Source organism: Daucus carota, chromosome 8, assembly GCF_001625215.2.
Source record: "Daucus carota subsp. sativus chromosome 8, DH1 v3.0, whole genome shotgun sequence".
NCBI classification, from domain to species: domain Eukaryota; kingdom Viridiplantae; phylum Streptophyta; class Magnoliopsida; order Apiales; family Apiaceae; genus Daucus; species Daucus carota.
The window spans coordinates 23,049,823-23,077,545 of NC_030388.2; the positions used below are offsets into that span (position 1 = coordinate 23,049,823).

Consider the following 27,723-nt stretch of genomic DNA (forward strand, 5'->3'; position numbering starts at 1 on the left):
AGTCTTCTTAAGTCTAATCATCCTCGCTTATGTGCTCTCTCTATTTTTCAAGGTACTTAGACAAATAAGTGTGTTTTATAGCATTTGTCAAATTGTCTAAGAAGATTTAAGTGCTAGAAGGTTCTTCAGTTCTCAATTCCTATGACTGTTTAGGATGTTTAGAACAGGTAGGAAGCAGTCTTAAAAGGAATAAGGACTAGGGTCTTTTTGACACTCAGTTCTACTTATGGTTCATACAACACTGGTAACTACACACAATCTAGTTTTTCTGTCTAGATCTGATTTGTAGGATAGTTTTTGAAACGACATAATATTGATTAGAAAAGTCATAAATTTGACATGGGTTGCATGTCACAAATAAAGACTAAAGACACATTTGTACGAATGTTCCATTCATTAATCAAATTTCTATTGTTTTGCATGGAACATAAAATAAATTTATTGTACACCCTGAGGAATGGGCCTGGGGCCGCTACTTGTTTTATAAATTCGTAGTACAGTTATTAGCTTTTGTGGAAGGCAGCTTGCTTAGCTTATATGGAGCAAGAATAGCAGAGCACTGCTTTTAGCCAGAAATGCTGAGAGATGTTTTTTGGGTTTAGGAAAGCATGCCAGATGTTTTCGTAGTTGCCATCTCTTATTTTGATTATGTCCTATGAATTAGGCCATGTTTGGGAATTAGCGGCCAACGGTTAGCAGTTAGTGGATTGAATTAGATGTTTTGACTAGCTGATTGAAATAGATGTTTTGACTAGCGGATTGAATTAGCGGTTTCTTGTAAAACTGTTTGATTAGCTTTTTGTGACACATACCAAAACCTCTAATCCAAAAACCTCCTCAAAGTAGCTTTTTGAAAATTAGTTTTTTGAGCCAAAACCTTTATTTCAATCCGCTAACTATCAAACACTAGCATTAGCGGATTGAAATGGTCAAACCTCTAAAACACCCCCAAACCTCTAATTTTACGCCAAACCTCTAACTTTCAAACACGACCTTAGTCAAACTGAGATTGATTCTGTGCTTGTCTATTTCTACAGTCCTTTTAGATATCGCTTCACCAACTCCTATTTTGGTTCAATGTCTGCAGATTTCTGTTTTGGAGTTCTCTCGTGATCGTAAAATGATGAGTGTCCTTTGTAATCGAAAGCAAATGGAAATTATGTTCTCGAAGGGGGCACCAGAGAGTATAATTTCTAGGTGTTCAAGTATCCTCTGCAATGATAATGGTTCCACTATACCTTTAACTGCAAGCATTAGAGCTGAGCTGGAATCAAGATTTCACAGGTCAGAACAGATCTATATTGATCCATAGTTGCACACAAGGCCTGTATGTATTGAGAGACGCGCACAAACACACACACATGAGTTCCAGTGCATAAACTTGGGGCATAAATGATGCATGCATGCAAGTCTGTATGGTGGACCTGTGGTGTATTGTTTGGGTTGGAGGTTACCTGTCATTTCATACCTACATATTCAATTGATACTGACTCTTGAACAGGAAACTGTGGTTTCAACTTTATTTTGCAGTTGCAAGCTAATGTGCTATGATTTTTCTAATGCTGTAAATAGTAGGCAGAAAGCAAGATGTTCTATGCCAGATAGTTATTCATTTTCCATCTTGTGTTGAAAGATAAAATCTTGCCACTTACTGGTATATGAGCCTCATGGTGCATATAGGAAATCTCTTCACTGTTCAACTGTGATCTATGTAAAGATCAAGGAGATGTCTTACACTTTCTTCTTGTCTTACAAGACTATTGAAGATCTATGACAAAAGATTGTAAAATAGAATCTATCCCATTGTAAATAATATGAATGAAGCACGAAATTAAAATATTAATTGTATTTGTTTATGTTATTAATTAGAAATAAAGCTAATCATAATTTATATTAGAGATGAATTCAGTGAACTGTTGTGTTTTTTTTAAACAAAATTTGCGTGTTAATGGGTTTTCGAGCTGATTTTCTATGAAGGTAGGTATTTTACCCTTTTACCCCATTGTCTTACATAATGGTTTAATCACGGTTTATCCCTGCGTTAATATCAAAACTTAATAGATGCATTTTCTCGTATGAGAAGCAAATATGCTCTTCAATGTACATTGATTAATTTATTATAATTATTGGCCCCTTTCATTGAGGTATATATCCTTTAATTTTCAGTTTTGCAGGAAAAGAAGCATTAAGATGTCTGGCTTTAGCATTGAAGAGAATACCAATAGGCCAACAGGCTATATCTTTTAATGATGAGCAAGACCTGACCTTTATTGGGCTGGTATGGCTTATTATCTTAACATAATATGCTCCATCTGTCTTATAGGCATTATAATTTATGCAATAACTTTTGAGGTGCATTTGCTTGGTCATTTTGGTGTTCTCCCTGACCTGTAAATTTGGAGGTCAATAGGTCATTGCCGCTTATGTTCTATGAGATAGATAGATTGATTCACACACACACACACGTGCCTGTGCCCCACTCACACATATATGAAAGCCATTATTTTACCTATGGTGCAAGTTCTGTTTAAGTGTAACTGTCTAGTAGAAACCTACAGGGGTCTGAAATGTGTTTTTGGTGTTCCTATAAGAAATTAATTGAAAGAGATTTCACTTGCTTCTGGACTTCAGTTCATAGTAAAATTTGCCGTAGAATGATGGTTTTCTATACTGCTGTATTACTGGCTTACTGCATAATTTTTGATAAGATAAACTAATATGAATTGGAATATAAACTGCAACCACTATCATGCAAACGTTTAAATGTTAAGATCCTAATGTAGGTTGCACCCTTAAGATATAATATGATCCGGGTAAACCCAAAACAACTTAACATGGTATCAGAAACTATGGTTGTGGAGGGACTCAAACTCGATTCCCTGTGACCCCCAATATTCTTATATATTAAAATATTGCATATTGTTGGGACCGAAAAACGGGACGAAATCCCCACCCAGTATATGAAATTTTATGCTCTCTAGGCTCATAAATGGGACAAGAACAATGTTACATAGGTCGGGGTTCGATTTGAAACGGGGGATGAAATCGGATACGCGGAACATTAGTTTTAGTGAATCCGGTATGACGGAACATTTGGGTACGACAGAGTGTTTGGGTACGATGAGTTTTTCTGAAAAATAATAATATATAATTATATATGTTTTTCAGGTAAATATATAATTTTTATCAAAAACTTAAACATTTATTAGAATAATTTCGAAATTTCATTAAATTAAATTTTTCTGACTTGAGTATTATAAATATATCAATTATTTTGTGGTTTATAATATGATTGAACCTGAAAATGAACTGATTTATTAAACTCAACTTTTTGCAACGCTAGAAGTTAAATTACACGAAAAGTTAGCTGGCCTGGAGATTAATGGGCACAAATAGAAGTATGCTTTGGTACCCACACCGTTTGTATTACATATAGATACACATGTACACACAACCAGCCGCCATCCTTTTTCTTCGTTTTTCTTTCCATCATTCTGCAGAATATCTGTTGAACACAAAATCGATTTGCATCATCTAAATCACAGATCGGTTTATTCTCAACAAGAACCATGTGCGTTCTTATGGAACACTGCTTCCGACGTTTCCAGTCGCGTCTCTCAATGTTTCCGGTTGTGTTTGTTCTGGGATCGGGGAAGAATGAACCGGGTCTCCGTACGTGACCACATCCCGCGTTCCTTGTTTACATGGATGAGAACCTCACTAAGTAATTAAAAATTGTGTGCTATTATGGGCCCAAAATGGGATGAGATCCTTACATAACAAATAAAAATTCGACCGGACACTAGGGTCAAAAAAGGCACGAACCGCCTAGTGATTCACTCTTCGACCCGTGAATTCACTTGACATGCACCCACCCCTATTGATCCCAATCTTTATCACCATTGTACAATCAAACTATCAGTCTTGATTCACACTGCTCTCCTTTGTCAGTTCTATGCATATATCTTATATATATCTTGTAAATTTTTTGAGATAACCTAAATGTGTTTATAGAATTAGAACTAATAATCTTTAAGCATCTATGAACAAAACAGTCCCTTAATATTCCTTTCTTCGATGTTTAGGTTGGAATGCTCGATCCTCCAAGAGAGGAGGTAAACAAGGCAATACTGTCGTGCATGACTGCTGGCATACGTCTTATAGTTGTGACCGGCGATAATAAGGTAATTTAACAATAGATGTTTTTTTTTGTAAGTTTTGATTTCTGGTGAGTGCTGCATATAAGCTGGTAATTTTTTTTCTTCTTCTGATGCTATCTCTAGGTCACTGCTGAAGCACTGTGCCGCAAGATAGGGGCTTTTAGTCACTTGGCAGATTTTTCAGGACAGTCTTATACTGCTTCTGAATTTGAAGAACTTCCAGCTTTGCAGAAGTCAATAGCATTGCAACGCATGACACTTTTTACAAGGTATACCTATATTATTGTCCTCTTATAAATTTTATCTTATAATTAAAGGGGATAATATTGTGAAAATACATACAAGGAGAGAGATTCTGAAAGGTATAGAACTTGATTAAGCTAGTTGTGCACAGTAACACTTCGTCAAACCAGGATGGTGGAGGAAGAAGGCTGAATCAGTTGATCATGTTAGAAATTCTTTAGAATTCGCAAGCTACTGGAAATAATTTGATATTTTCAAATTTAAAAGATATATGGTTTCTCTTGAAGATATGTATATTAAACCGTTTAGCAGTTGGAGGATTGAATTCTAATCTGTGCATCTGAAATAAATAACATATGTGATGCTGTGTCTGAAAGTCAATCGAGGAATCTTAAATTACTAGTGAGACATGATAATATTTATTAGTGCAAAATTTGACTATTTAAGTACAATTGGTCAGGCTATTAGCCGCACAGCTTGACAACCAGTATGCCTGACTGTTAGCATGCGAGCATTCTTTTCAAAATTGTTTCTGCCACCAACTGCTTATTGATGATGTATTGTACTTGTATATATTTACCTGCAGCTCTTGTAAGGTTCTTTTGCGAAACATTATTGCTTACATGCACTTTCTCACCCAATTTTAGGGTTGAACCAGCCCACAAGAGGATGCTGGTTGAAGCATTACAACACCAAAATGAAGTGGTCAGTATGTTTTAACTTTCATATTTATGATGATAAGTTTTACAAATCTAACCACATTAACTTTCATACTGCTAATTTTTGGAGCCTTATTCTGTTAATGAGATGATTTTTGATCTTTGATTCTATCAAGCTGTCTTTTTTGTCTCATCAAAGAATGCAACTTCTGCTAATATAGTTTTTTGTTGATCTTCCTTAGAAAATCTGTTATACAAACTCCAGAGATAACCACATCTTGAATACCTAGCACCACCAGTTTGCAAAGTTTGACACTAAGACCATCATGCACAATGCTATCTATGCACAGTCCCATTTAAACATACATTTCTTTGTCATCTTCCCGTTTCTGGGAACCAGGTTGGGACACACAGAGACTATGCGGTCCTAGCCACCCCCAACTTTTCCAAACTTGTTACTATACCTAGCACCACCAGTTTGCAAAGTGTGACACTAAAACCATCATGCACAATGCTTTCTATGCACAGTGCCATTTAAACATACATTTCTTTCTCATCTTCCCCTTTTTGGGAACCAGGTTGGGACACACAGAGACTATGCGGTCCTAGCCACCCCTAACTTTTCCAAACCTGTTACTGTACCCAGCACCACCAGTTTGCAAAGTGTGACACTAAAACCATCATGCACAATGCTCTCTATGCCTGTGCATCACCTTCCCCTTTCCGGGAGCCAGAGCGGAACACACAGAGACTGTGCGTGGTCCTAGCCACCCCCAACTTTTCCAAACTTGTTACTGTAATATTGATCTATGAGACATTTTGATTTCAGCAAAGTCCAAAAACCCAAACTTAAGCATTTAAACTTGTACTTGCTGACTACTAAAACACTAATAAAAGAAGAAATAATTGTCTGTCACGCTTGTGTATAGGGCCATAGTCTCATACGTACTGTGTGTGTGTGTGTATAATTAACTTACGATATCGAAAAAATTGGTATAGCACATATGACATATTAATGTTCTATTAATATACAGGTCGCCATGACTGGCGATGGGGTAAACGATGCCCCTGCGCTAAAAAAAGCAGACATAGGGATTGCCATGGGATCTGGAACAGCAGTTGCCAAGGTATTTTTGTGTGCCCCTTTTTGGTCATTTTGGAGTATTATCCAAGTAGCTTTCTTCACTCTGCACTTGCTATACATGTTTAACATTCAACCTAATTGATTACTTGAGCATTATACACTACACATGATGCATAGTTTCTAGTCCAATTAACTATACTTTGCGGAATGCTCACTATAAATTCCTAGTCCAACTCTCCTATCTGATGATATATTGGGGCAATTTGGATTTGAGAATTTCTGTGAAGCTTTAATCTTGTTTAGTGGTGGGCTATGTGCAATTGCATTACCCATTATTCTGTTTTAGGGATATATTATACTACCAGACCACCGGAACATGGTAAGTGCATAGAAAGCAAGTTTGTCAATGAATTTGCTATTGCAGCCAATAATTAGTTATTCGACTGATTTTGAGTATCTGCTTTTAATATATTTCTATTTTCTAGTGTGTTATATGTTGGATCTAATAAAAATTCTGAGCTGTATCGATTGTCCCTTTCCAGACCCAAGGGTAAAATCATCTACTAATTGGCTTTATTCTGTCTTTTGATTGTCAGAGTGCTTCTGATATGGTTTTGGCTGATGACAATTTTGCTTCCATTGTTGCCGTAAGCTTCTCGTGTACATTTTTCTACAAGTCTTGTATCTAATTAAAGAGAATCTTGAATCTATTTCATTTATGTCTCAATTCATCTGAAGATGACTGTTTATACAAGCAGGCTGTTGCAGAGGGAAGGGCCATATACAATAACACAAAGCAGTTCATTAGATATATGATATCTTCAAACATTGGCGAAGTAGTTTGTATATTTGTGGCAGCTGTACTTGGGATACCTGATACACTTGTGCCAGTGAGTTTCTTGGATTAGAATATTACGATTAATAAACTCTCGTAGTTGTATATTCTACTTCTGATACAACTGGCTGTCAGTAGCAGCACTTGTCTTCTAACCCTCTTCTTTATTTAATAATTATGTCAGATGAAAATGTGTAGGATTATGAACTATGTTTAAATAATATATGTTTGTGTTACTTGGGGCGTATGTACCCAGAAAGTCATAAGAAAAGTCATCTATGAGCCCACGTTATGCAAATCTTTCTGTATATGCCACTTACTTTCTCTTATAAAGGGGGGCTTCTTTTCATCCCTCAATACCTGTGTTAATACGTAGGCTCTGTTGGGATACCATGCTCCAGCTAAAAATCAAGTTATCTCCCATTTGACCATTTCTGGTTAATCGACTGGTTTCAAAGTCACAGTATGCATAATTTAAACCCTGGCATGAAACTAGATGATGTAGCGTTTTGATTACTAATCCAAAACGTTACAAGATCCAGCGTGAAAATGGTATTGGGGGCCATTTTTTGGGATCGTGATATGCAGGGCATTAATTCCTGAAATTGTGTTAATGAGGGCCAACAGCCAGCTAGCTCCACCTATTCTATTTCAATCATTTATTGTTCATTAAATATAGAAATCCGTGCTTCGGTGTATAATCTACTTGCCATCTGGTTGGATTCTAGCACCTCATGTATATCTCTACTGGCCTTGGATACCTAAAAATAGACAGTCATGTACCTACTTAATGACGAGAATCAGATTAATATAGTGAATGTTTCGTTTCCATATAACATCAACAAGTCAGAAAAGATTTGATGTAGGTTGCTGGATGAAGTACATAAGCAATGAAAATGGAATCTAGCTTTTGATATTGACACTTGAAAATTTAAGCAACTGACATGAAACATAAATCTTATTACTGTATTAGTTATGTAGTATAATAATTTTGAAAAGTATGTAATTTTGTTTGTGTTTCTTTGTTTATTTTATTTCAGGTCCAGCTTTTATGGGTAAATTTAGTCACTGACGGATTGCCTGCCACTGCTATTGGTTTTAATAAGCAAGATTCAGATGTGATGAAAGTCAAGCCTCGCAAGGTATTTGCTTATAAGTGATTTCTCAAACTTGTATAAAGAGATACTTATATATGATATGATGGTGAAAACTTATTATGTGGGGAGGTGCCTTAGATAGGTTTGAGCCTTAATCCATCTTTTTTAATGTTATATCCTTATGGGCCTCGTTTGTTTTAACTTTTAAATTAACTTAAGTATGCAAGTGTAAATTCCATGAGAGTAGCATATTTTATTGTGTTTGGTTTCATAGAATTAAAATGGTCCGAACAGAAGTCAACTTTATGGTGTAAATACAAGTTATCCTAAACACTGTAACTTGCTGACCTACCCTTCCCATTGTAAGACCAACTTATGGCATTTATTTATGATTTTTTTAATATAAATATTCTACTTGTGTCAAGGTTAGCCAAATACATTACAGTATAGCTTTGTTCGTTGGAAGTTTAAATGTGCCTCAAGTTCTAGAAGGTTCAAATTTAGTAAATTAACTCATTACTAAACCAAATGAAGCTAAAAATTATTGTTATAGGTGATATTTCTTCTTCTTTTTGTAAACATGTCTAGAACAGATTGATATTTTAAATATGTATAGAATAGATTGATAGTGATTTCTGTCATTAGAAATAAATTTGAATTTTTGTGGATTTATATTTACCTCTGTTAAGAAGAGATGTCAACTTTACTGCTGGAGAGACAGACATATATAATGTGAAGTGATAAACGAAATGTTTTCCACATGAATACACTCACCCATAAAACATATACCAATATGATCACAGAATCAGACACTATCTGAAAATTTCATTCTGGGGTCCTAACTGACGTTCACCATTTGCATAGATGAGAAGCCTACTTTGACATTACAATATTCCTTGATAGAATTTAGCCTTTTTATGTTCCTTGAACTAGAACTATCCACACTTCTTGTAGTAATGGTTGTGCAATTGCTATTTTTGTTATCAAGATATAGAGGGAGAGTCCTGTATATCAAACTTTGACTTTCTTGATGGATGTAACACCTAATTAATTAATTAATTAATTAATTACTTAGGTAGAGGTTTATAATTTTTGAGTCGTTAAACTACTCGAGGCTTGCAAAATTCATCTCTGTACTTGCCGACTCAAATTGGTTGGCACCCAAATAAATCAACTACTGCATATGTTATTCAGTTGGTAGAAGTCACCTCTTGGTTTTTTTTTAATCTACTCCTCTTGTCTGATGGCGCAGGTTAATGAAGCTGTGGTCACTGGGTGGCTCTTTTTTCGCTATCTAGTCATTGGAGGTAGGTACATATGATATTATGATTTTTTTACACGCCAATTGCTGGTGTGGTGTCCATAAATTCTAAGCATTGTACATTCGACATGGATGGAATCCATAGTAATAGTGGCTGTATGTGTATTAATTTCGACTTATCATTTTTTCATGTTATTGATATAGTGTTTAATGCCTAATTTTTACTTTACACTTTTTTTTTTTAATAGCTTATGTTGGACTTGCTACTGTTATGGGGTTCATATGGTGGTTTCTCTACTCGGATAGTGGGCCAAAGCTTCCATATAGTGAGTTGGTAAGTGTTACTTTCAATTTAGTTTGTGTAGGAACGTTGTTGTTTTTTGAACTGCATTCTATTAGGGTCTTATATTAGCGGGCTGAAGGCATATATTCAGTAATATATTTCTGTCATTCTCTTCCCACTTATATTATACTTTTCTTTGTCCAAATAAAGTTGCAATAGACATTTTGTGTGAAAGTTTGAAGTACTTGTATGACACAGTAACATGGATGACACTTTAACTAATTAACTTGTTATAAAATGAATTTATTCGTCTGTATCATTGGCATAGGACTAATGTGGTACTTCCTTGTAACACTCCAATTGACTAAATTAAGAACAGACATCACCTAGGACATGAACAATATAAATAACTGGGGTTTGATTTAGAAGATTTTTTTTTAAAGGCATAGACAATTAAATCTGGTCTGTAAACTTTTGCATACATATTTCTAATTACTCCCATGAGTCCCACCCACTACTTCCCTCCACTTCTCCAAATCTGTTAATTAAACATTGATGGTTCCCATCACTTTACCCGCTTCTCTTATTCTTTCCCACTATTTCATATTATACAATTTTCTTGAATTTCGAGCCCCACCCAAATGTAAACAAATGGGTGGACGGATAGAGTAATGTTTAGGGAATGTTATCTGCTAGCTATCAAGTCCTTATTCTTTTTAAATTAGTTAGAGTAATGTCTGTGCAATTCTGTGTAATTTTGGTTTAAATTATTGACTCAATCTGTTGGTTCAAAATAAGTGTTTTTCCGACATCTTTTACTAACTGGATCTCTGGAGTTCTGTAGGAATAATAAACAGGCTGTTTTTGGACTTTCTAGCCGTATGCATACTAATATCGGTGTTTTGCCCTTGTACAATTCTGGAATACTGATTGGTTGCATTTCTTTTCAGATAAATTTTGACAGTTGTTCAACTAGGGAAACGTTGTATCCTTGCAGCATATTCGATGATCGGCACCCGTCAACTGTGTCAATGACGGTGTTGGTTGTTGTTGAGATGTTTAATGCATTAAACAATTTAAGTGAAAATCAATCTCTTTGGTGAGTATTCAATATTCCGAGTGGTTCTGCCATATTTGACTGTGAAGAATTATTAAGTATGGATATTGTTAAATGTCATCAAAAATGATACGGATTTGCACAATTTACAAACCCCCTCTGAACTTCTTTTAGTTAGCTATGTAGATGTATATACAACTTCTAAGATTACAATATGTCTGCATTTGTAGTTTTTTTTGTTTGGGACATATTATTTAGGTTATAGTAATTTATATCGAACAAAGATATGAAATGAACGCATAAGAAAGAAGACTTGGCTATATCTTTTGAGAAAATAAAGCATAAATCCAGCCAGTTATTGCAGGTCTGAGAGTAGTTAATCCCCAACAATGTAAAATTGTAGATGCGAAGTGCTAACAGCTACTCTATAGTCAATAGTGTATCAATATGAAATTGCTTACCCATAATTATCTAAAGCGTGTTCGTAGCGCATCAACTATAGTACTTAACCCACATGATAAGTTAATATAATAAGATTCAAGATTATGTTTTTGTATGCTGCTGATAACATTATACTTTTCCTACTATTTCTGATAAAAATAAACACTAGAGAAGCAATTTGGGATGATTTTTATGTCTGACAATATATTCTTTTTTACTATTTTTTCAGTGTTATCCCTCCTTGGACTAATATGTGGCTTGTTGGTTCGATCGTTCTCACTATGCTCCTGCACATGCTAATTTTATATGTAGAACCACTATCTATCCTTTTCTCAGTAAGTACACTGTTTTTTTATAATTGCAAATAATGGAAAAGTAAACTAGTATACTTTTGGAGCCCCATGAGATAGCTCAAGTGGTAAGGGCTCATCTCTTGTCGTTCCTAGTTTTTGATATAAGTGTAATTATTCAAAAAAAAAAATAGTATACTTTTAGGGCAATTAATGTGTCACTCTTGTTTCTTCATTCCACGGGTTTACAATTACCAATTTTTTTCCAGGTGACACCCTTAACTTGGGCTGAGTGGACTGTTGTGTTGTATCTTTCATTTCCCGTAAGTTGTTTCTATTTGAAGCTTTATTTCAAATCTTAATTTTTTCTGTTTTAGTATACTTTTATAAATAGTACCTAGCTGAGAATACTTTTTGTTACTTTCTGCTTTTACATGCCATGTGAGAACTTCTATTACCAAATATATATAGGAATTAGTTACATAAGAAAAAGGAATTAGTTGACTATAAAATGGTGTGAGTGGAACATAAGCTCATAGCGTTATATTGATAGGTTTTCCTTCTCCCATCCAATTGTTTACAAACAACATGCAGGGGGATGCACCCTCATGTATTACTTTTAAACAACACAAATGAGATCATGATCTTTAAAGTGGGTGGTTCATTAATCAAGTGGGTCTGGCACTATGTTTGTTATAAGCAATTGAATTCCTTTTGAGATACTTTCACCCCCCTACTTTAAAAGTAAGATTTTTGTTTTAAGTGAATTTGTCCATCCATTCCAAGTTCCAAGTGAAATGTTTCTGGTCAGAACATATAGAAGACTTTGGAGTGCAACTCTGAATATGATTATCTTGCATGAGCATGATATTATATTTAAACCTATGTTACCCGGACCTGGCTCATAGTGTCCAACATGGATAAGTATCCGCGGCATTATGAAAATTTTACATGTTTTTGGCCTGAAACAAGCGTAGGAATGTCCATACTCATGTTCAAGTGTCGAGTGTCTGACATGGGTACTAATGGCAATTTAAACCAGAATAAGTATTTGGGCTCCTAGCCGGGCAAGGCTTCCTTCAGACAATTTTAATAATATTTTTCTGATCTGAAGTTTGTTTTAGTAATTCTTCTTCTATCATAGTAATTGTTTATATTTGATGATATATTTTTATCTAATTTCATGCAGGTAATCATTATTGATGAAATATTAAAGTTCTTCTCGAGAAATAGCGGTAAGTTTTTTTTGTTTTTTTTTTGAGAAAGTATACCCTTTTTTTTGGGGTGGGGGGTGGGGAGGCTTGTCAATGGAACAAATTTCTGATCCGACAAGAACAATCCGAATAATAAAGCGATCGAATATGGATTTGGTTTGATTCGATATGTTTATATCCACGACCTGATCCGTTCAATTATATACATACATATATATGGTGTGTATATATATATATGTATATTAGTATATTAGTCTGTATTTTATACTATTAAAGCTGAAATATTAAAAGTTTGATTGGTCGGTATTTGGGCATGTAGGCCTCCTTAATTTATAATGTGGTAATGTGTTTTTCGAATAATTTTAAATCATATTTTTCATTTCGTAAGGGATTTTTTATATTAATTATCATGTATTGGCGTGTTGTTTGTCTTGGAGTAGACAATGTTAGAGTTAAAAAGACATGATGGTTCGTGTTTGTCTTGAAGGCGAACACGTGAGAGTTAAAGAAGAGTTATTGATGATTCGTGTTTGTTTTCAAGCAGAACACATTATAATTTAGAAGAGAGTCTCTCATTGTTTATATTTGTTTTTTAAAAAGATATTCAAAATTTAATATTTATAATTTTATTTTTAACGTCATTATATTCTTTTTTGATATGGGAAATTATATGATAATGTATCAAAATTTGATAAAATATTATTGACAAATTGATTATGTTTTATTTTAGAGATTTAGCTTCTACAATATTTATTTATATATTGTAAATGGGTAGTAGAAATAATAATATTTTTAATCATCTAATTATAAGTATTTTTTTAAATATTAATATATGTTATTGATAGTAGTTAACTTTTTTTTACTTTTTAAAATAATTTTAAATTATATTTTTCATCATTTTTTTTATTTTTTCGTTTATAAAAACTATATATTATTTATCTCATATCAATTACATGATAATTTGCTGTTTATTTTGGAGTAGAAGGCATTAGAATAAGAAGATTCACGCTTATTTATATAATTTTTTTTATTGACTTCCGGTTTGTCTTTATAAGTTAAACATCTATTTATAAGTATTTTTTAAGGATACTTTTATGGATTTTGTGTGCGGTTTGGCACTGTCTAGTCCCTTATATTAAGTTGGAGCAATGTAGTCTTATTCTCAGCTTACCCTCTGAAACAAACACAGCCTGAGGATTATATAGTAGTCTTTACTCATACCTAAACTTCACGTGCACTGTTAACGTCTGAAAGAGACTATATAGTAGCAGGAGTGTACAAGTATTGATTGTCCCTCTGCTGGTGTAATATGATTACAGGATGGAGGTTCAACATTAGATTCAGGCGAGGTGATTTACTCCCCAAAGAGGCACGAGATAAATGAATCGGGAGCCATGCGAACAAAATTTTCAGATGGAGCCTTTGCATTTCCAGATATTAGATTAGATTATGAGAATGATAGTTTGACTTCTCTTCAACTCCATATGCAATCAAAGAGAGGCCTAGCAAATGCTTCACTGAGAAGAAATACTAAAAGATGAAGGCCCTGTCAGTCTCAGAATTTTACAGAAGTTTGTCCATTACACAATAGAAATTCTAACCATTAAAGCTGCAGCAATAGCCAATAGGTTCTATTTCTTTTTGCCCATATATAGAAATTAATTCTGGCGATGTATATTTGGATGTTTTACCGCTAGTAACTTTGTAACAAAAGAAAGTCTTTATCCACATAAGTTAAAGAAAGAGATTGTAGCTTAGAGCAACAAAAAGAAAAGAAACAGATTGTTTGTACACCAGCCTTGATACCTTTTGAAATTATTGCAGAATCAGATTTGTTCGTTAATTCACTCTGATCCTCTTCTTTACTTATTTATTCATTATTACAATACTCTAATAATTTATATATCTATCATTTATTAGGAGTGATCAGAAAACCGTGCAAACCGCCCGTACCGCACCAAACCGCACCACAAAACACGGTTTTTAATTTTCGTGGTGCGGTTCGGTTTTTAATTTTCGTGGTGCGGTTGCGGTTTGAGGTTTTGACAAACCGCGCGGTGCGGTGCGGGTTGCGGTTTTAGCTTGCTTCAATGCGGTTCAAACCGTACCGCACCGCCATATTTAATATATATTATAAAAATAATAATTATATATATTATAAATATTATATGTTAAATGTAAGATAGTAATTTTTTTTTAATCTTTTCAAGGTGAATCTCTTTAAATTTGAAATTTGAAATTCAAATTGGATATACATTAAATGATTGAGAATCTATTTAAAGATGATATTAATGTGGGAATGATTTGGTATATATTTATGTTACAAAATTACCTTATATACGTTTAGATTTGATTGACATAATTAATTACTCCCTCCGTCCCATTTTAGTTGTCACATTTGGTATTGTGCCAGTCAAATTGACCAAAATTTGATTGAAATTTATTAATATTTTATCAATTGAAAAAATAAAAAAAAATAAGTTACCGAAAATTACTTTTAATCTACTTTAAGATGTAATTTTCAGTTTTTTAGAATAATGAAGGAGTGACTTGTAATTTTTGGTCAAAAATTAGTAAATTTGACCAACACAAAAGGAAACGTGACAACTAAAATGGGACGGAGGGAGTATTACAATACAGTACAATACAATATATCATTAAACACACGTATATGATCAACGGTGATTAGAAGGGTTTCTCGGTTTTGTTGATAAGCTGAGTTTTTTTAGGATCCCCCATATATATATATATATATATGAGGAAAGTTCTATGGAGACCGTTATTTCATCGGAGACCTCGAAAACCACGTATGTTCTGCAATCAAAACACTATAAAATACATTATTATATAACATATGTTCTACAAATATCATGTATTCATTAAAATTGTTGAAAATCATCTATGTTTAATAAGTATATAATATATGTTCTGCAAGTTGAACATATGTTCTGCAAACTAAATATATTTCATAGAACAAAACATTTTCTAATGTTCCACATGTAAGACTTATATGATATTCAAGATTTTAAATGAAATAATGATTTCGTAGAACATGATTTGCAAAACTATACGTTTTGCAATGTTTTTATGAAATATTTTACTTGCAGAACATAAGTGGTCTCCGGGTCTCCAGAAAAAATGTGGTCTCCATTGAACTTAACTCATATATATATATATGTGTGTGTGATAATTGTTTATTACTTTCAGCCCACTAAATTTAAGCCCAGGAGGCTCAATAGTCAGTAAGCCCAGGAGGTAGGAGCCCAAACTTCAGTTAGGTTAAAACTTCAAATCCCTACTACTCTCCATTATTTTAGCCGATAGCCGTACAAATACAAAACCCTATCATTTATTCACTCTAATCCACTTATTTAACTTTCTTAAGTTTAGGCAAATGAACATTCTATATCAATCAAAAGGAGAAATAATAACGTGAAAATTTTAAGGATTTTTCTCTGAGAAAAAGTTTCTTCAGACTTTCGGAATAATTTATTAAGATTTCTTTTAAAACAAATGTATGGGAAACACAAATTCCTAAGAAAATTTGACTCTGTGAAGTTTTGTGAATGTATCCGGAACAGGTTTTAAAAAACTTTCCCAGAATTTCACAAGAAATTTTCTGAGGATTTTATCGAGAACTTTTCGAATAAATATCTTATTTTCTTTTCTTTTCTTTTCTTCCATATTAACCTAATCTTATATCTTTTCTTCTTCCAAATTAACATACAGAGACATCTTTTCTTCTTTTGTGAAAAATTAATTACTTGAGAACACTGAATTTTCTAATTAAGACTTGTTTCCTATTCTTTCTCTCTACTTTATGACTGGGGTGCGCAAAGGCCATGTAAAAACACATATTTGCAGTAAAAAGCAAGACTTTTCTTGTGTGTGACCTACTCTCAGAGTTGCTATTCACATTACATCATTTCTGCATTTCTGCTACACTTGTGTATCCTTGCAGTATAATATTGTAGTAATTACGAATACGACAAATTAAAACTGCATGTTTCTTTTGTCAACAAAAAGAAAAAAACTGCATGTTTCTGCCGGTTGCTCTGAAATCACCATCTACCTTAAAATTTGCATGCATTAATCATGCAGCCAGTGTTCTCCTGAGACCGCCAATAGATTTCGATAGTTAAGAAAACACTATTGTTTCTTATGGTGTCTTAATCAAATAACTAACAAATTTTCAACTGCGCATAGGAGAGAGCTAGTTGCATGCCTCCGTACCATTATTTAGGGTCACCGGTCAGGTCACTGTTCCTAACAGTTTATAGATGATGTTGGATTGTTGGACCGTTGGACGTGTCCCCATTTAACGGTTAAAAAGTGCTAGATATATCAAAAAAATTTATAATCTCAGACGTTGAATATTCATCTAACAACTCAAAATTCATAAACCATGCTCCGTGACAATCATATGTGATCGTTACCCTATTAATTATTATTTACGCACAACACATGAATTATAACTGCATTGCCATTTCAACAAGTTATCTTCGCATGGTTCATGTATACTTCATACAATTCTTTGCCCAACTTAATTCCATTAACAAGCAACTTAAATTTAGGTAGAATATCATTTATTTTTGGTCAACAATTTTGACCACACACTTAAAAGTTTTGCTCTTTTAAAAAAGAAAATTGTAAACGAAAATGTTAATGTCATAACTTTATTCACAATGAAAATTGTATTTTAAGAATATCATTTTTTAAATATTGGTGAAAATTATAAAGAACATACATTAAAGAGACGGAAAAAATTAAACGTCTCACATATTTGAGAGTATAATTTAAGGTCAAGGTTGAGATCGAAGTCAACTACAATCCGTTATACAGGGTTTTTGAACGCATCTAAATACGACTTATTACCTGATATCAGAAAATATGACTTGCAAATTCAACCAAGATGATCATGGTATGGACCGTATGGTATCTATCGTATGATTAAATCGGACCCCATTTTGATCCAATCCAAACTGAAATCGAGATGTGATTCGTTTTTTTATTATTTCAAGTTTGACCTTAAACCCTATCACGCATACATGCATACAAAAATACATATATATGTATGTAAATACGTATACGTTATAATATATTATAATTATACATACATACATATATATATATATATATATATATATATATATATATATATGTATTATCATGTATTATCTTATTAATTATAAACATAAGATATATCAATGACTTTCGTATTGTCTATTTCCGTAATAATATTGAAATTTATTATATTATTATTAAATTAACTAAAATCTTATTACAATGTACGCAATAATCATTCAATTTAAGTGCACTATCTTACTAATAATTAAATTATGATAATATCATAAACTGCAAAATTCACTGATTCGAAACATTTGGATTTAATGTAGATCGATTATGATTACAAATTTATTTGATATTTTGAAAGCTCTACTAAAATGAATTTATTACTGTTGACTACAGACTTCACCGCGATCATCTCTAAATTCGATAATACCTGGACTTGTGAACAAGCTCACACAATTAATCCACTTTTTTTCCAAGATGGTTCCAATTCAATTGAAACTAAGAATAGTTTATAATTAAAACTTCACGTAATTTATATTAGCATATGATTAACCATATTTTCCATGGTGTCCGTGATACTATTTTGTTAATTCTTTTTTTTTTTAATTGGTGCAAAACTACCATACACACATAATTCACCTTATCCATCACCTTCATTATTCAGTCTTTCCATTCCCTTATCCAAGTCGGGTCCCTCTTCGTCCACACCAACCCCAATCATGTATTCTCCCCCAATTCAATTTACTTGCCCTATTTTCCCAAGCATTTCGTATTCACATTGTTCACTAAATATTTATACAAATCAAAATAATCCACTTATTTCGCGAAAAAAATATCATAATCTCGATCAGAATGGTTTACAAATTTTGATAAAACTAAATTTTTATTCTAAAACACAATTCATAATCTCGTAAAATACTATTCATTCCGAAATAATTCTCGACTTAAGACAGATTTATCCCGATCCAACGATTATTAAAACAATAAAAGGAAAAAAGAAAAAGCCTAAACTAAATGATACGGGACAGGATTACTTAAAAGAGCACAAAAGGAAAAATAAATCCAGCTCATTTCTCACAAATACAGAACACAGAGACCTCCATGTCCACCACCGACCATGTGTGTAAACACGCACATAATGTACAGTTTACATGTACTTACAAACACTTGTGTCTATTTATAACATCATAACATCTTTAGTTCCAGTAGTTTAAACACAAACATAAATACACAGAGCTTAAACCTGACAATCAAACGGTTGGGGTTTGGCTCTCCTTTACATTTTTTCATATTCAACAAAAAGCGAGGGAAAATTCTGTTATTTGGCCGTTGAAAGTCAACATCCAGATCTGCTGCCTTCTCTCTTTGGTAAGTCTATTTGTTTTTGATATTGGATCTGTGGTTTAATGCATAATTGAATGTTGGTGTTTGTTTATTTAGCAGTTTTGTTGTGTGATTTGGATCTGGGCTCGATCATGCTGTGTTTTTTATGACGATTTGTTGCCATTTTTGATTGTTTGTGTTGGAATTCTTCGCTGAATTATTGAATTTGTGCGTATGTTAAGATATAGGTTGTGGTCTAATCAGATTACGGGTGCACGGAGTTCTTGAACTTTAGCATTGATATCAATAGAATGAAGGACTATAATTGAGCTTTTTTAGTTTGTTATTGTGTATTGGAACATGTTACCGCTAATCGGTCTGTCGTGTCATTGCTCAGTTTTGTGTTTCGTTATATGTTGCACCATAGCCCGCACACATTAGAGATCACTGCTTGCTAATAAAGGTTTTTCCCTAATTTTGTTCTTCGAAAACATGTGGAATTTGGTTTTTCTGATTCTTAAGTCTCGGTGATTGGCATGTATATGGACTAGGGAGTGACCGTACTTACCATGCCAGTGTTGGTACTACACATTATTTACATATATTTAGGTTGGCCAACATTTCAGAGAGAACCCTCCTATATAGAGTTCCATAGCATCCCATCAAAAATAATTGATTCTATTAAAGATTCTGTTATAGAATACACATAGAATGTGATGTAAAATACTACGATAATACATTTATAAATAATTTAACACTTAATTTGAACCAAAAAGTTGGTTTTTAAAACTGGTTTTACAATGAAATTATTCTGGATGATTATGATTCTTGGAAGATAAAGTTGTATAAATTTGTTTTTGATGTACTAATTAGAATTTATAATTATATTTCGTAAAAAATATGATAAATATATGTATTGCACAAATTTTGTTAATGGTATGTTACCTATGTTATTCTGACTCTTCAGTCTAGGTAGTCGTATCCGTATCCGACACTTGGACACTCAGACACGACACTTATTCCGTGTCGTATCCTTTGACTGATAGGCGGACACTTTGACCAACTAAAAGACCGCATTTAAGTTAATATACAATGCAAACGAGAAAAAAAAAATACGAAGAAGCAAAATAAAATCCAAGCATAGGAGATCCTTAATTTACAAAATTCCTTATAAATTTGTGTTTTATCATAACTTGACGGTTACTTTTCGTTAAGGTATCTACTTACCATGCATGTTTATTAGTGTATTATGTTGTGTCCTCATATGCTCGTCCAAAAAGTATGACAGTGTCCCCTTGTCCTAATTTTAAGATTTTTCAAGTCCGACTCTTGGATATGTGTCGTATCTGACATTTCGTACCCGAGTCAGAGTAACATATACGGAACTCTATATCAATAGCTCCTCCCTAAAGTGTCACCCACGTTTCCTGATTGGAGCCAAAGCAATTTTTTGTAAGAAATCTATTGCTTTTGATCAGACATCTTGGTTGATTGCAGTACAAGTATTTAAACAGTTGCTGGTTCTTAATCTTTTGGGTGCTTTGAGGTAATTTGGATCTGGTTCTGTATTGAGCATTTTATCCTAACAGTCCAGATTTGACAGTGAGCAAGCGTTGGTATTTCTTTTAACTATCGTGCAACAAAAAGTGGAACAATCTTTTTACGTTAGATATTTCTTTCTTAAGATATTCTCCATTTTGATTTAAGAAAAAATTTAATTACTAGAGATTCCTACCTAGATCGACCTTTAAAGAAAACTAATAAGCAGAATAGTTTACATCGTGATACTTTACACAATTTGATTTTGCATAATATGCGGGCCAAGCTTAGAAAGCATCCCCTGGATCAGTTATTGTAGATCAGAATCCGAGCCTGTTCTGTGATTGTTATTTATATCTTCTTCTAGGTAAAATATTTGGACGAGATCCTATAACATCATATATATATATCCATCTTTGTTGTGTGTCTTCCAACTCTGGTTTTTTATTTTTTTTCTGGTAACTTGCGTTATATTTTGAAACTACGCTTTCCTTCTAAGAATGACACCTGTTATCTACGTGTCAGTTTCGGTAACACTTGTCACAACCTCGCTTAATACTATTAGATAAGATTGACAGCTGACAGATCCGTGAATGTACATCCTTCTTTGCGTTCAATATATATGGAGGGGGCAGTAACCTTTCTGCATACAGTGTTTTATTTTGCAATTCATCTGCTTTCGAAGTTGCTCAGATTCCAACATCTTCGTAACAGGTTTAATAAAAGCATACCAGGATGAAGGCTCTTATTCTCGTTGGAGGGTTTGGAACTCGTTTGAGGCCATTAACTCTCAGCTTCCCCAAGCCCCTTGTTGATTTCGCCAACAAACCAATGATTCTGCATCAGGTATGGATTGTTATATGGTCGACTCTTTAACTATCATACTCTTTGGTGGTCTTTTGTATCTCTAGAGGTCCTGAAGTTGTTTTGGGCTAAATGCTATTGTTTTTCTCAGATACCCTTTTTGTTTCCATTCAAAGCTTATATAGACACTTTGTCTATTATGAATTTCTAATTCTGTGGGTGTTTATATGCATCCATGAAACGATGGTCTAATATGCTAATGCTTTATGACACATCAGATTGAGGCACTTAAGGCTATCGGAGTAAGTGAAGTAGTTTTGGCTATCAATTACCAACCAGAGGTATTTATCTGAGGTTCTATAACATAAATATGGGTCTCTTTGGTTATTATTTGGGAATTAGTGATCAGTTGGACCATTGTTATGACAGGTGATGCTGAACTTTTTGAAGGATTTCGAGACTAAGATTGGTATCAAGATTACGTGCTCACAAGAGACTGAACCACTCGGCACTGCAGGTCCCCTGGCTCTAGCAAGAGATAAACTAGTTGATGAGACTGGCGAGCCATTTTTTGTGCTAAACAGTGATGTGATCAGTGAGTACCCCCTCAAGCAGATGATTGAGTTCCACAAATCTCATGGGGGTGAGGCTTCTATAATGGTCACCAAGGTAGTATGGATGTATGATTTTATTAGTTGATGTTATTATATATATTTTCCTCACTCATACGATATTAATATTGGCTAATAATTGTTAATTTTTATAGGTGGATGAGCCCTCAAAATATGGTGTGATTGTAATGGAAGAATCAACAGGACAAGTTGAACGTTTTGTTGAGAAACCTAAATTATTTGTTGGTAACAAGATCAATGCTGGAATTTACCTGCTGAACCCATCTACACTCGATCGAATTGAACTAAGACCAACATCAATTGAAAAAGAGGTCTTCCCCCAAATTGCAGCAGAAAAGAAGCTGTTTGCAATGGTCCTACCAGGGTTTTGGATGGACATTGGACAGCCAAAGGATTATATTACGGGCCTGAGACTCTACCTGGACTCTTTGAGGAAGAACTCTCCTTCTAAACTGACCACAGGATCTCATATTGTGGGAAATGTTCTAGTTGATGAGAGTGCAAAAATTGGAGAGGGATGTTTGATTGGCCCTGACGTTGCTATTGGGCCTGGCTGCGTGATCGAGTCAGGAGTTAGACTCTCTCGCTGTACTGTGATGCGTGGTGTTCGTGTCAAGAAACATGCCTGCATTTCCAGTAGTATCATTGGTTGGCACTCAACTGTTGGACAGTGGGCTCGTGTTGAAAACATGACGATTCTGGGAGAGGATGTTCATGTTTGTGATGAAATATACAGTAACGGTGGTGTCGTTTTGCCTCACAAGGAAATCAAGTCTAGCATTTTGAAGCCAGAGATTGTGATGTGAACGTACTCTGCAAGAAGTGTGTTTGTAGGTGATTTAGCAAGTCATGGGAGATGTTTCTTGAGTTCCTTTCCTTTATCAGTTAAAGTCTCGTCTCTACAAGTTGTATGAGTTGTTATGTAGTGTCTGTTTCTCTTGCAAAGTTCATTTTGATGATTGCTGTAAAATTGTGTGGTGTCTGGTGTAAAAAAATAAATAAACATGTTCAGTTTCTCTCTTTTTTCCTATGCTATTGCTTTTGAGACCCGTACATGGTAAATTATACTATACTATTCCAAAACTTTGGGTTGGGTTATCGATCTAAAAGAAACTTTCACATACATGACTAATGTTAAGGTGTTAATTGTAACATTGTGGTGAAAAATAATTTTTTTCCATTGTGTATTATTGTTTACTCAATCATTACATAATAAATCAATTAATACATTTTTCAAATTGATGAATACATATATTTCTAGTTTATATTTTGCTTATGATTTAAACTTTTGGTTTAAATATAAACCGAACCAAAGACGGATATTCGAGTTTGGTTTCTGAACTTCGGGTTTCAATTTGTTTTGCTTCGTGTTTGGTTTTGATGTTTGAAATATGATCTTCGGTTTGGATTTGATTTTTGTCAAAATCGAACCATACCGACCAAATATCATCGTTATCGATAGATGACCTTTTATGAAACATGTAATTCAGATACTGCCTGGCTACACCTCCTAATCGGTTTTAACTCTGTGGAAAGTGCATCAAGATTAAGCAACAAGCTTGAAGTTATTTCAGAATTAGAGTGACAGCTATTGGAAGAAAGAACATAAATATATTATGCATCTTTAATGAGATGATATACATTAAAATCATATTTTGCTGGAAAGGATTATCATGCCGGAATAGCTTATATTATCTTCTTTCAGTTGAAGGGATTATAATTACATGAGATTGTATTGTATTGCAATCACTTTTTTATTTATTTCCACGAGCGCATAATATCTTCTCTCGTAGGATATTATAATCTCATGAAAATGTACTAAACCAGGGATCGAGATATGTAATGGCGGAGCCAAAGCTTTTTTACACCGAGGCACAACAAAAGTTTTTTTTTTTTTTTGAAATAAACGCACTTGCATTAAAACTTATCAGAATCAAGGGTACAGATGATAAACTCCGGAGCATTACAAAGCCACTCCGTCGGGCTTGACATAGAATATGCAGCTTTTGCTAACTCGTGAGCTACCCTATTCGCAGACCTAAACGCAAACAAAACTAACACTTCATCAAAGTGTTTTAGGATGTCAATGCAATCCTCAACCATTGCATGAAAATAAGTGTTACCCCGAGCACCATTAACTGCGTCGACAAGAAGTTTAGCATCACACTCAAAGATGCACTTCCTGGTCCTCCAATTCTTCATCCAGATTAGAGCTTCTTAAGTCCAATAGCCTCCGCTTCTCGTGGCTGGAACCGGCCTTGCACTACGGAGTTTCTGGCACGCAGAAAGTTTCCCTCCTCATCTCGAGCAACACCGCCTACCCCCACCTGGCCTGCGTTCTGTATACAAGCCGCGTCAACATTAACCTTTATCCATTGTGCAGGTGGTTTGCACCACGTTCGAACCACGGGTTGTTGTTGTCCTCTAGTCGTGAGGTTCATCTCTCGAGCTCGGTTCCATTCAGCAAGCATACTACACGCTCTCGATCGTATACCAAAGGATGAGGCACTTACATGGTTCCATAACCAATCATTCCTCCTCTGCCAAATATTCCAACAGAGCATACTAACCATCAAAATCTGGTCCATGTGAGTGAAAAACTCGTTTCATTACTGTCAGGGTTGTGTCATTTGGCCGTATCTCAACCAGATTATTCAAACAAAAGTTTTAGTTGAACATAACTGTAGGATAAAGGATAAGTTCATCATCATCAGTATAGTCAAGAATACTCTTTCCAAGCCACTTGGTCTTCACGATATGCATTCCCCGAAATAGAATTTCACAGTCCAATATGATTACGCAACTTGGTTTTAACGATATGCATTCCTGAATATACTCTTTCCACAGTAATAATAGCCACTGGCAAGATAAATGACAATGTTGCTAACTTGTAGACCATAGGATATACTATACTCTGTTCCTTCCTAATTTAACCATCTTTCTCGCAAGAATGCTTATCCCCTTCAGATCAGAAACTTCAGTACTTCAATGCATATCAATGATGTAATTCTGCTATGATTTGCCTCGAGATCGACCTCGAGGTATGAATATAGAATTCATGTCAGGAATATAAAAAACCAATATAGATAAAATTGTTTCAGGTTTGTAATAGACAAAAAGGTTAAAGACAGAATACAAATTGAATTAAATTTTATAATTGAAAAGTTTACACCCCAATACAAATTTTGACATATCATGCAATACCTTAATGTTCTGCAGAAATCTCACACAAAGTAACACAATGCCGCAAGTATGTCTCAGACTCACAGCAATACGAAATTTATACACGGACAATCAAGAATCACAATTTAATGGAAATTTAAAGATAATGGATCCATGAAGTTGGCTCCTAATTCTTGGCCTCTGTCAAGTTCACACTGTAGTCCCATAGTTTCTTGGCCACCTCGGGATCTCTAGCCATTTTGCTTGGTGTCAATATGTTGTTGTCCCTGAAATATTTTCCGCTCACTCCAGTAACTTTCGGATTCAATGCCACATAGAGTGAAGTCGATGCTCCCTGCTCAATATTTTTAAGTATGTATACCATAACCTTGGTCATTATCCCTGCATTCGACATTGGAATAGAATTATTAACATCGGAAATGCATAGTGCACAGGCTTATGTAGAGCCACTGCGAAGGCTTAGATACTTACAGTTTACTGCTCCACCGTTGGATGAAAAGAGATTGGTGGCTATAAGTCCCGGATGAACCGAGTTTGCAGTGATATTAACTCCCTCTTCCTGTTACAAAAGAAAAAAACTACTTAATGCTCAACTCAATTACAAATTAACTTGGACTATTGTATGGAGAATTTGTCATTTTTGAAAGTTTTGCAACCTAGGAACGGATATTTTAACGAGGATGAGTACCTGAAAGCGCCTAGTAAGCTCATTGGTGTGCAGAATGTTGCAGAGCTTTGACATTCCATAAGGAGACACGCTAAAGGTAGAGTTGCTATAGCTGAAATACAACAAGAAACCAATGGAATAGTTAATATTTATGTTTTTTTTAGGCAAAAGAGTTTATTTTAACATTTAATTAGATGAACTACAAACGGCTCACACCTTTGCTCATCGTTGATCTTGTCAAAAATGATTCCTTCTTTGCCAACACCCCGTCTGTGCAAATCGGATGACAGATTAACAATTCTTCCTTCTATCCCGGTTTCACGTGCTGTCTTCTTCATGGTGTCCACCAAAAGGTTCGTCAAAAGAAATTGGCCTGAGGAAATTATACAAGAAAGGGTGACATTTGTTAAGAGGCCATGATCATAGAAGTCATAATATCTACGCGATGTCTGCAATTATAACCAGTACTTAACATACCCAAATGGTTGACTGCAAAGACTTGTTCATAACCGTCTTTTGAAAGTGTGAATTTGGGAGGAGGCAAAATCCCTGCATTGTTACTGCCAAATACCAACAACAAAAGATAAATGTTCAGTAATGGTCTGTCAGTAATAATTTTTCGAATGTTTCTGATGGTATGGAAGAGGGGTATGATTCGATAGATTAAAAGCACAAGGCCCTTCTTCTTACATGAGAATGTTGAGAGGAAGACCACGGGAAACATAGGCTGAAGCAAATTTCCTAACGGAATCCAGTGAATTGAGATCAATCTCCATGACATCAATTCTAGCATTGGGCATCTTCTGCAGGAACTCTTCCTTGATTTTTCCACCAGCATTAACATTTCTCACCCCCATCACCACATGAACACCGCGCAAAGCAAGGACACGTGCAGTCTCTTTTCCGATACCATTAGTTGATCCTGTAATTAGAAAGGAGATGAGCACATACTCTTTTACAGGAAAAAATGTCATATGACATCTCACATGATCAGAGTGGCATCACTTTAAACAGCTAGCTTTAAGTTTTAAAGAGTTGACTTTTAATAAATAATATTGAAACAAGATGCATGGACTGTTTAGCTTAGTTTATAAGTGACTTATAAGATTTGAATTATGAGTATTTTTGACTTATAATTAAGCAGCTTACTTACTGTCTTAACTATATGTATCACCCTTAGCTCTTTTATAGTCCATAAATATTTATCGACTAATTTTAATTTTCATTTCAAATGATAAGATTTCAAGTTAGACGTACGAGACAATATTGATAACAATACTTTTTCTATTTCAATATAATAGACCTGATATATGAATACGAGACAACGTCGATAAATTAGTACTTCTCCCTGTTACGCTATAATAGACCAACTATACATCACTAAACTATTCTCGATCTTGACAAATTAATAAAACTTTCCAATCTCAAGACTAATAAGTTGCAGATATTTTTAAGCAGCCCTTCTAACTCAAGTTACAGTACAGAGATAATAATGTAAATCTGGATCACCATCAAGAAGTTTCAGAAACAGAAAGCTACTACATCCATGCATAACACATGCACAAACAAAGAGAAAAGACCCAAAAGAAGCAAAGAAAGAACCTGTAATAATGCAAGTGAGAGCACTTCCATCAACTCCCTCAGTCACCTTCTCTCCAGTGGCACCGGCAGAGAAACCAGACTCTCCTTTAAATCCACACCACATGATTCTTCTTTCTTCTTTTAATACTACTAACTTCTCTTTGTGTTTTGTTAAAAATGTGTAAGCAAATAATTTAGCTGTGAATATTATGCAAAGGTGGAGAGGTATATATATAGACAAGTCTAAGTTCATTCAGATATGAATTTTTAGAATATAATAATGTCAAGCTGATCTCA

General features: G+C 34.3%; 3 protein-coding genes across 3 annotated transcripts in view; 2 read left to right on the top strand and 1 right to left on the bottom strand.

The window, feature by feature from the left end:
- LOC108199522 (calcium-transporting ATPase 3, endoplasmic reticulum-type) overlaps positions 1–14,467 on the top strand; it is a 35,776-nt gene extending 21,309 nt beyond the window's left edge. Inside the window, exons 19-34 of the mRNA XM_017367362.2 lie at positions 1,088–1,284; positions 2,167–2,278; positions 4,086–4,184; positions 4,284–4,429; positions 5,051–5,108; positions 6,097–6,189; positions 6,743–6,793; positions 6,905–7,036; positions 8,022–8,123; positions 9,331–9,385; positions 9,588–9,673; positions 10,573–10,721; positions 11,350–11,455; positions 11,680–11,733; positions 12,600–12,645; positions 13,944–14,467. Of these exons, the coding sequence (XP_017222851.1) occupies positions 1,088–1,284; positions 2,167–2,278; positions 4,086–4,184; positions 4,284–4,429; positions 5,051–5,108; positions 6,097–6,189; positions 6,743–6,793; positions 6,905–7,036; positions 8,022–8,123; positions 9,331–9,385; positions 9,588–9,673; positions 10,573–10,721; positions 11,350–11,455; positions 11,680–11,733; positions 12,600–12,645; positions 13,944–14,008 (1,551 nt within the window). The 3' untranslated portion in view covers positions 14,009–14,467. The remainder of the gene's footprint in view (positions 1–1,087; positions 1,285–2,166; positions 2,279–4,085; positions 4,185–4,283; positions 4,430–5,050; positions 5,109–6,096; positions 6,190–6,742; positions 6,794–6,904; positions 7,037–8,021; positions 8,124–9,330; positions 9,386–9,587; positions 9,674–10,572; positions 10,722–11,349; positions 11,456–11,679; positions 11,734–12,599; positions 12,646–13,943) is intronic.
- A 4,274-nt stretch (positions 14,468–18,741) lies between these two features.
- LOC108199899 (mannose-1-phosphate guanylyltransferase 1) lies at positions 18,742–23,025 on the top strand. The gene is made up of 5 exons (XM_064082959.1): positions 18,742–19,065; positions 21,274–21,405; positions 21,642–21,704; positions 21,793–22,032; positions 22,130–23,025. The coding sequence occupies exons 2-5, from the start codon at positions 21,295–21,297 to the stop codon at positions 22,799–22,801; spliced, it is 1,086 nt and encodes a 361-aa protein (XP_063939029.1). The 5' UTR covers positions 18,742–19,065; positions 21,274–21,294; the 3' UTR covers positions 22,802–23,025.
- A 2,091-nt stretch (positions 23,026–25,116) lies between these two features.
- Positions 25,117–27,666, bottom strand: LOC108197271 (short-chain dehydrogenase TIC 32, chloroplastic). The gene is made up of 7 exons (XM_017364847.2): positions 27,448–27,666; positions 26,536–26,767; positions 26,323–26,405; positions 26,062–26,218; positions 25,867–25,957; positions 25,650–25,737; positions 25,117–25,559 (listed from the first exon to the last, which is right to left on the bottom strand). The coding sequence occupies exons 1-7, from the start codon at positions 27,548–27,550 to the stop codon at positions 25,345–25,347; spliced, it is 969 nt and encodes a 322-aa protein (XP_017220336.1). The 5' UTR covers positions 27,551–27,666; the 3' UTR covers positions 25,117–25,344.
- Positions 27,667–27,723: the final 57 nt, after the last annotated feature.

What these genes read in the sequence shown, in the direction of transcription:
- LOC108199899 (XM_064082959.1), top strand. Translation starts at nt 21,295, where the DNA reads ATGAAGGCTCTTATTCTCGTTGGAGGGTTTGGAACTCGTTTGAGGCCA. An exon ending in CTATCAATTACCAACCAGAG is followed by an intron (nt 21,705 to 21,792) that starts GTATTTATCTGA and finishes TTGTTATGACAG; the next exon opens with GTGATGCTGAACTTTTTGAA. An exon ending in CTTCTATAATGGTCACCAAG is followed by an intron (nt 22,033 to 22,129) that starts GTAGTATGGATG and finishes TAATTTTTATAG; the next exon opens with GTGGATGAGCCCTCAAAATA.
- LOC108197271 (XM_017364847.2), bottom strand. Translation starts at nt 27,550, where the DNA reads ATGTGGTGTGGATTTAAAGGAGAGTCTGGTTTCTCTGCCGGTGCCACT. An exon ending in CTTCCTCTCAACATTCTCAT is followed by an intron (nt 26,406 to 26,535) that starts GTAAGAAGAAGG and finishes GGTATTTGGCAG; the next exon opens with TAACAATGCAGGGATTTTGC. An exon ending in CTTTGCAGTCAACCATTTGG is followed by an intron (nt 26,219 to 26,322) that starts GTATGTTAAGTA and finishes TAATTTCCTCAG; the next exon opens with GCCAATTTCTTTTGACGAAC.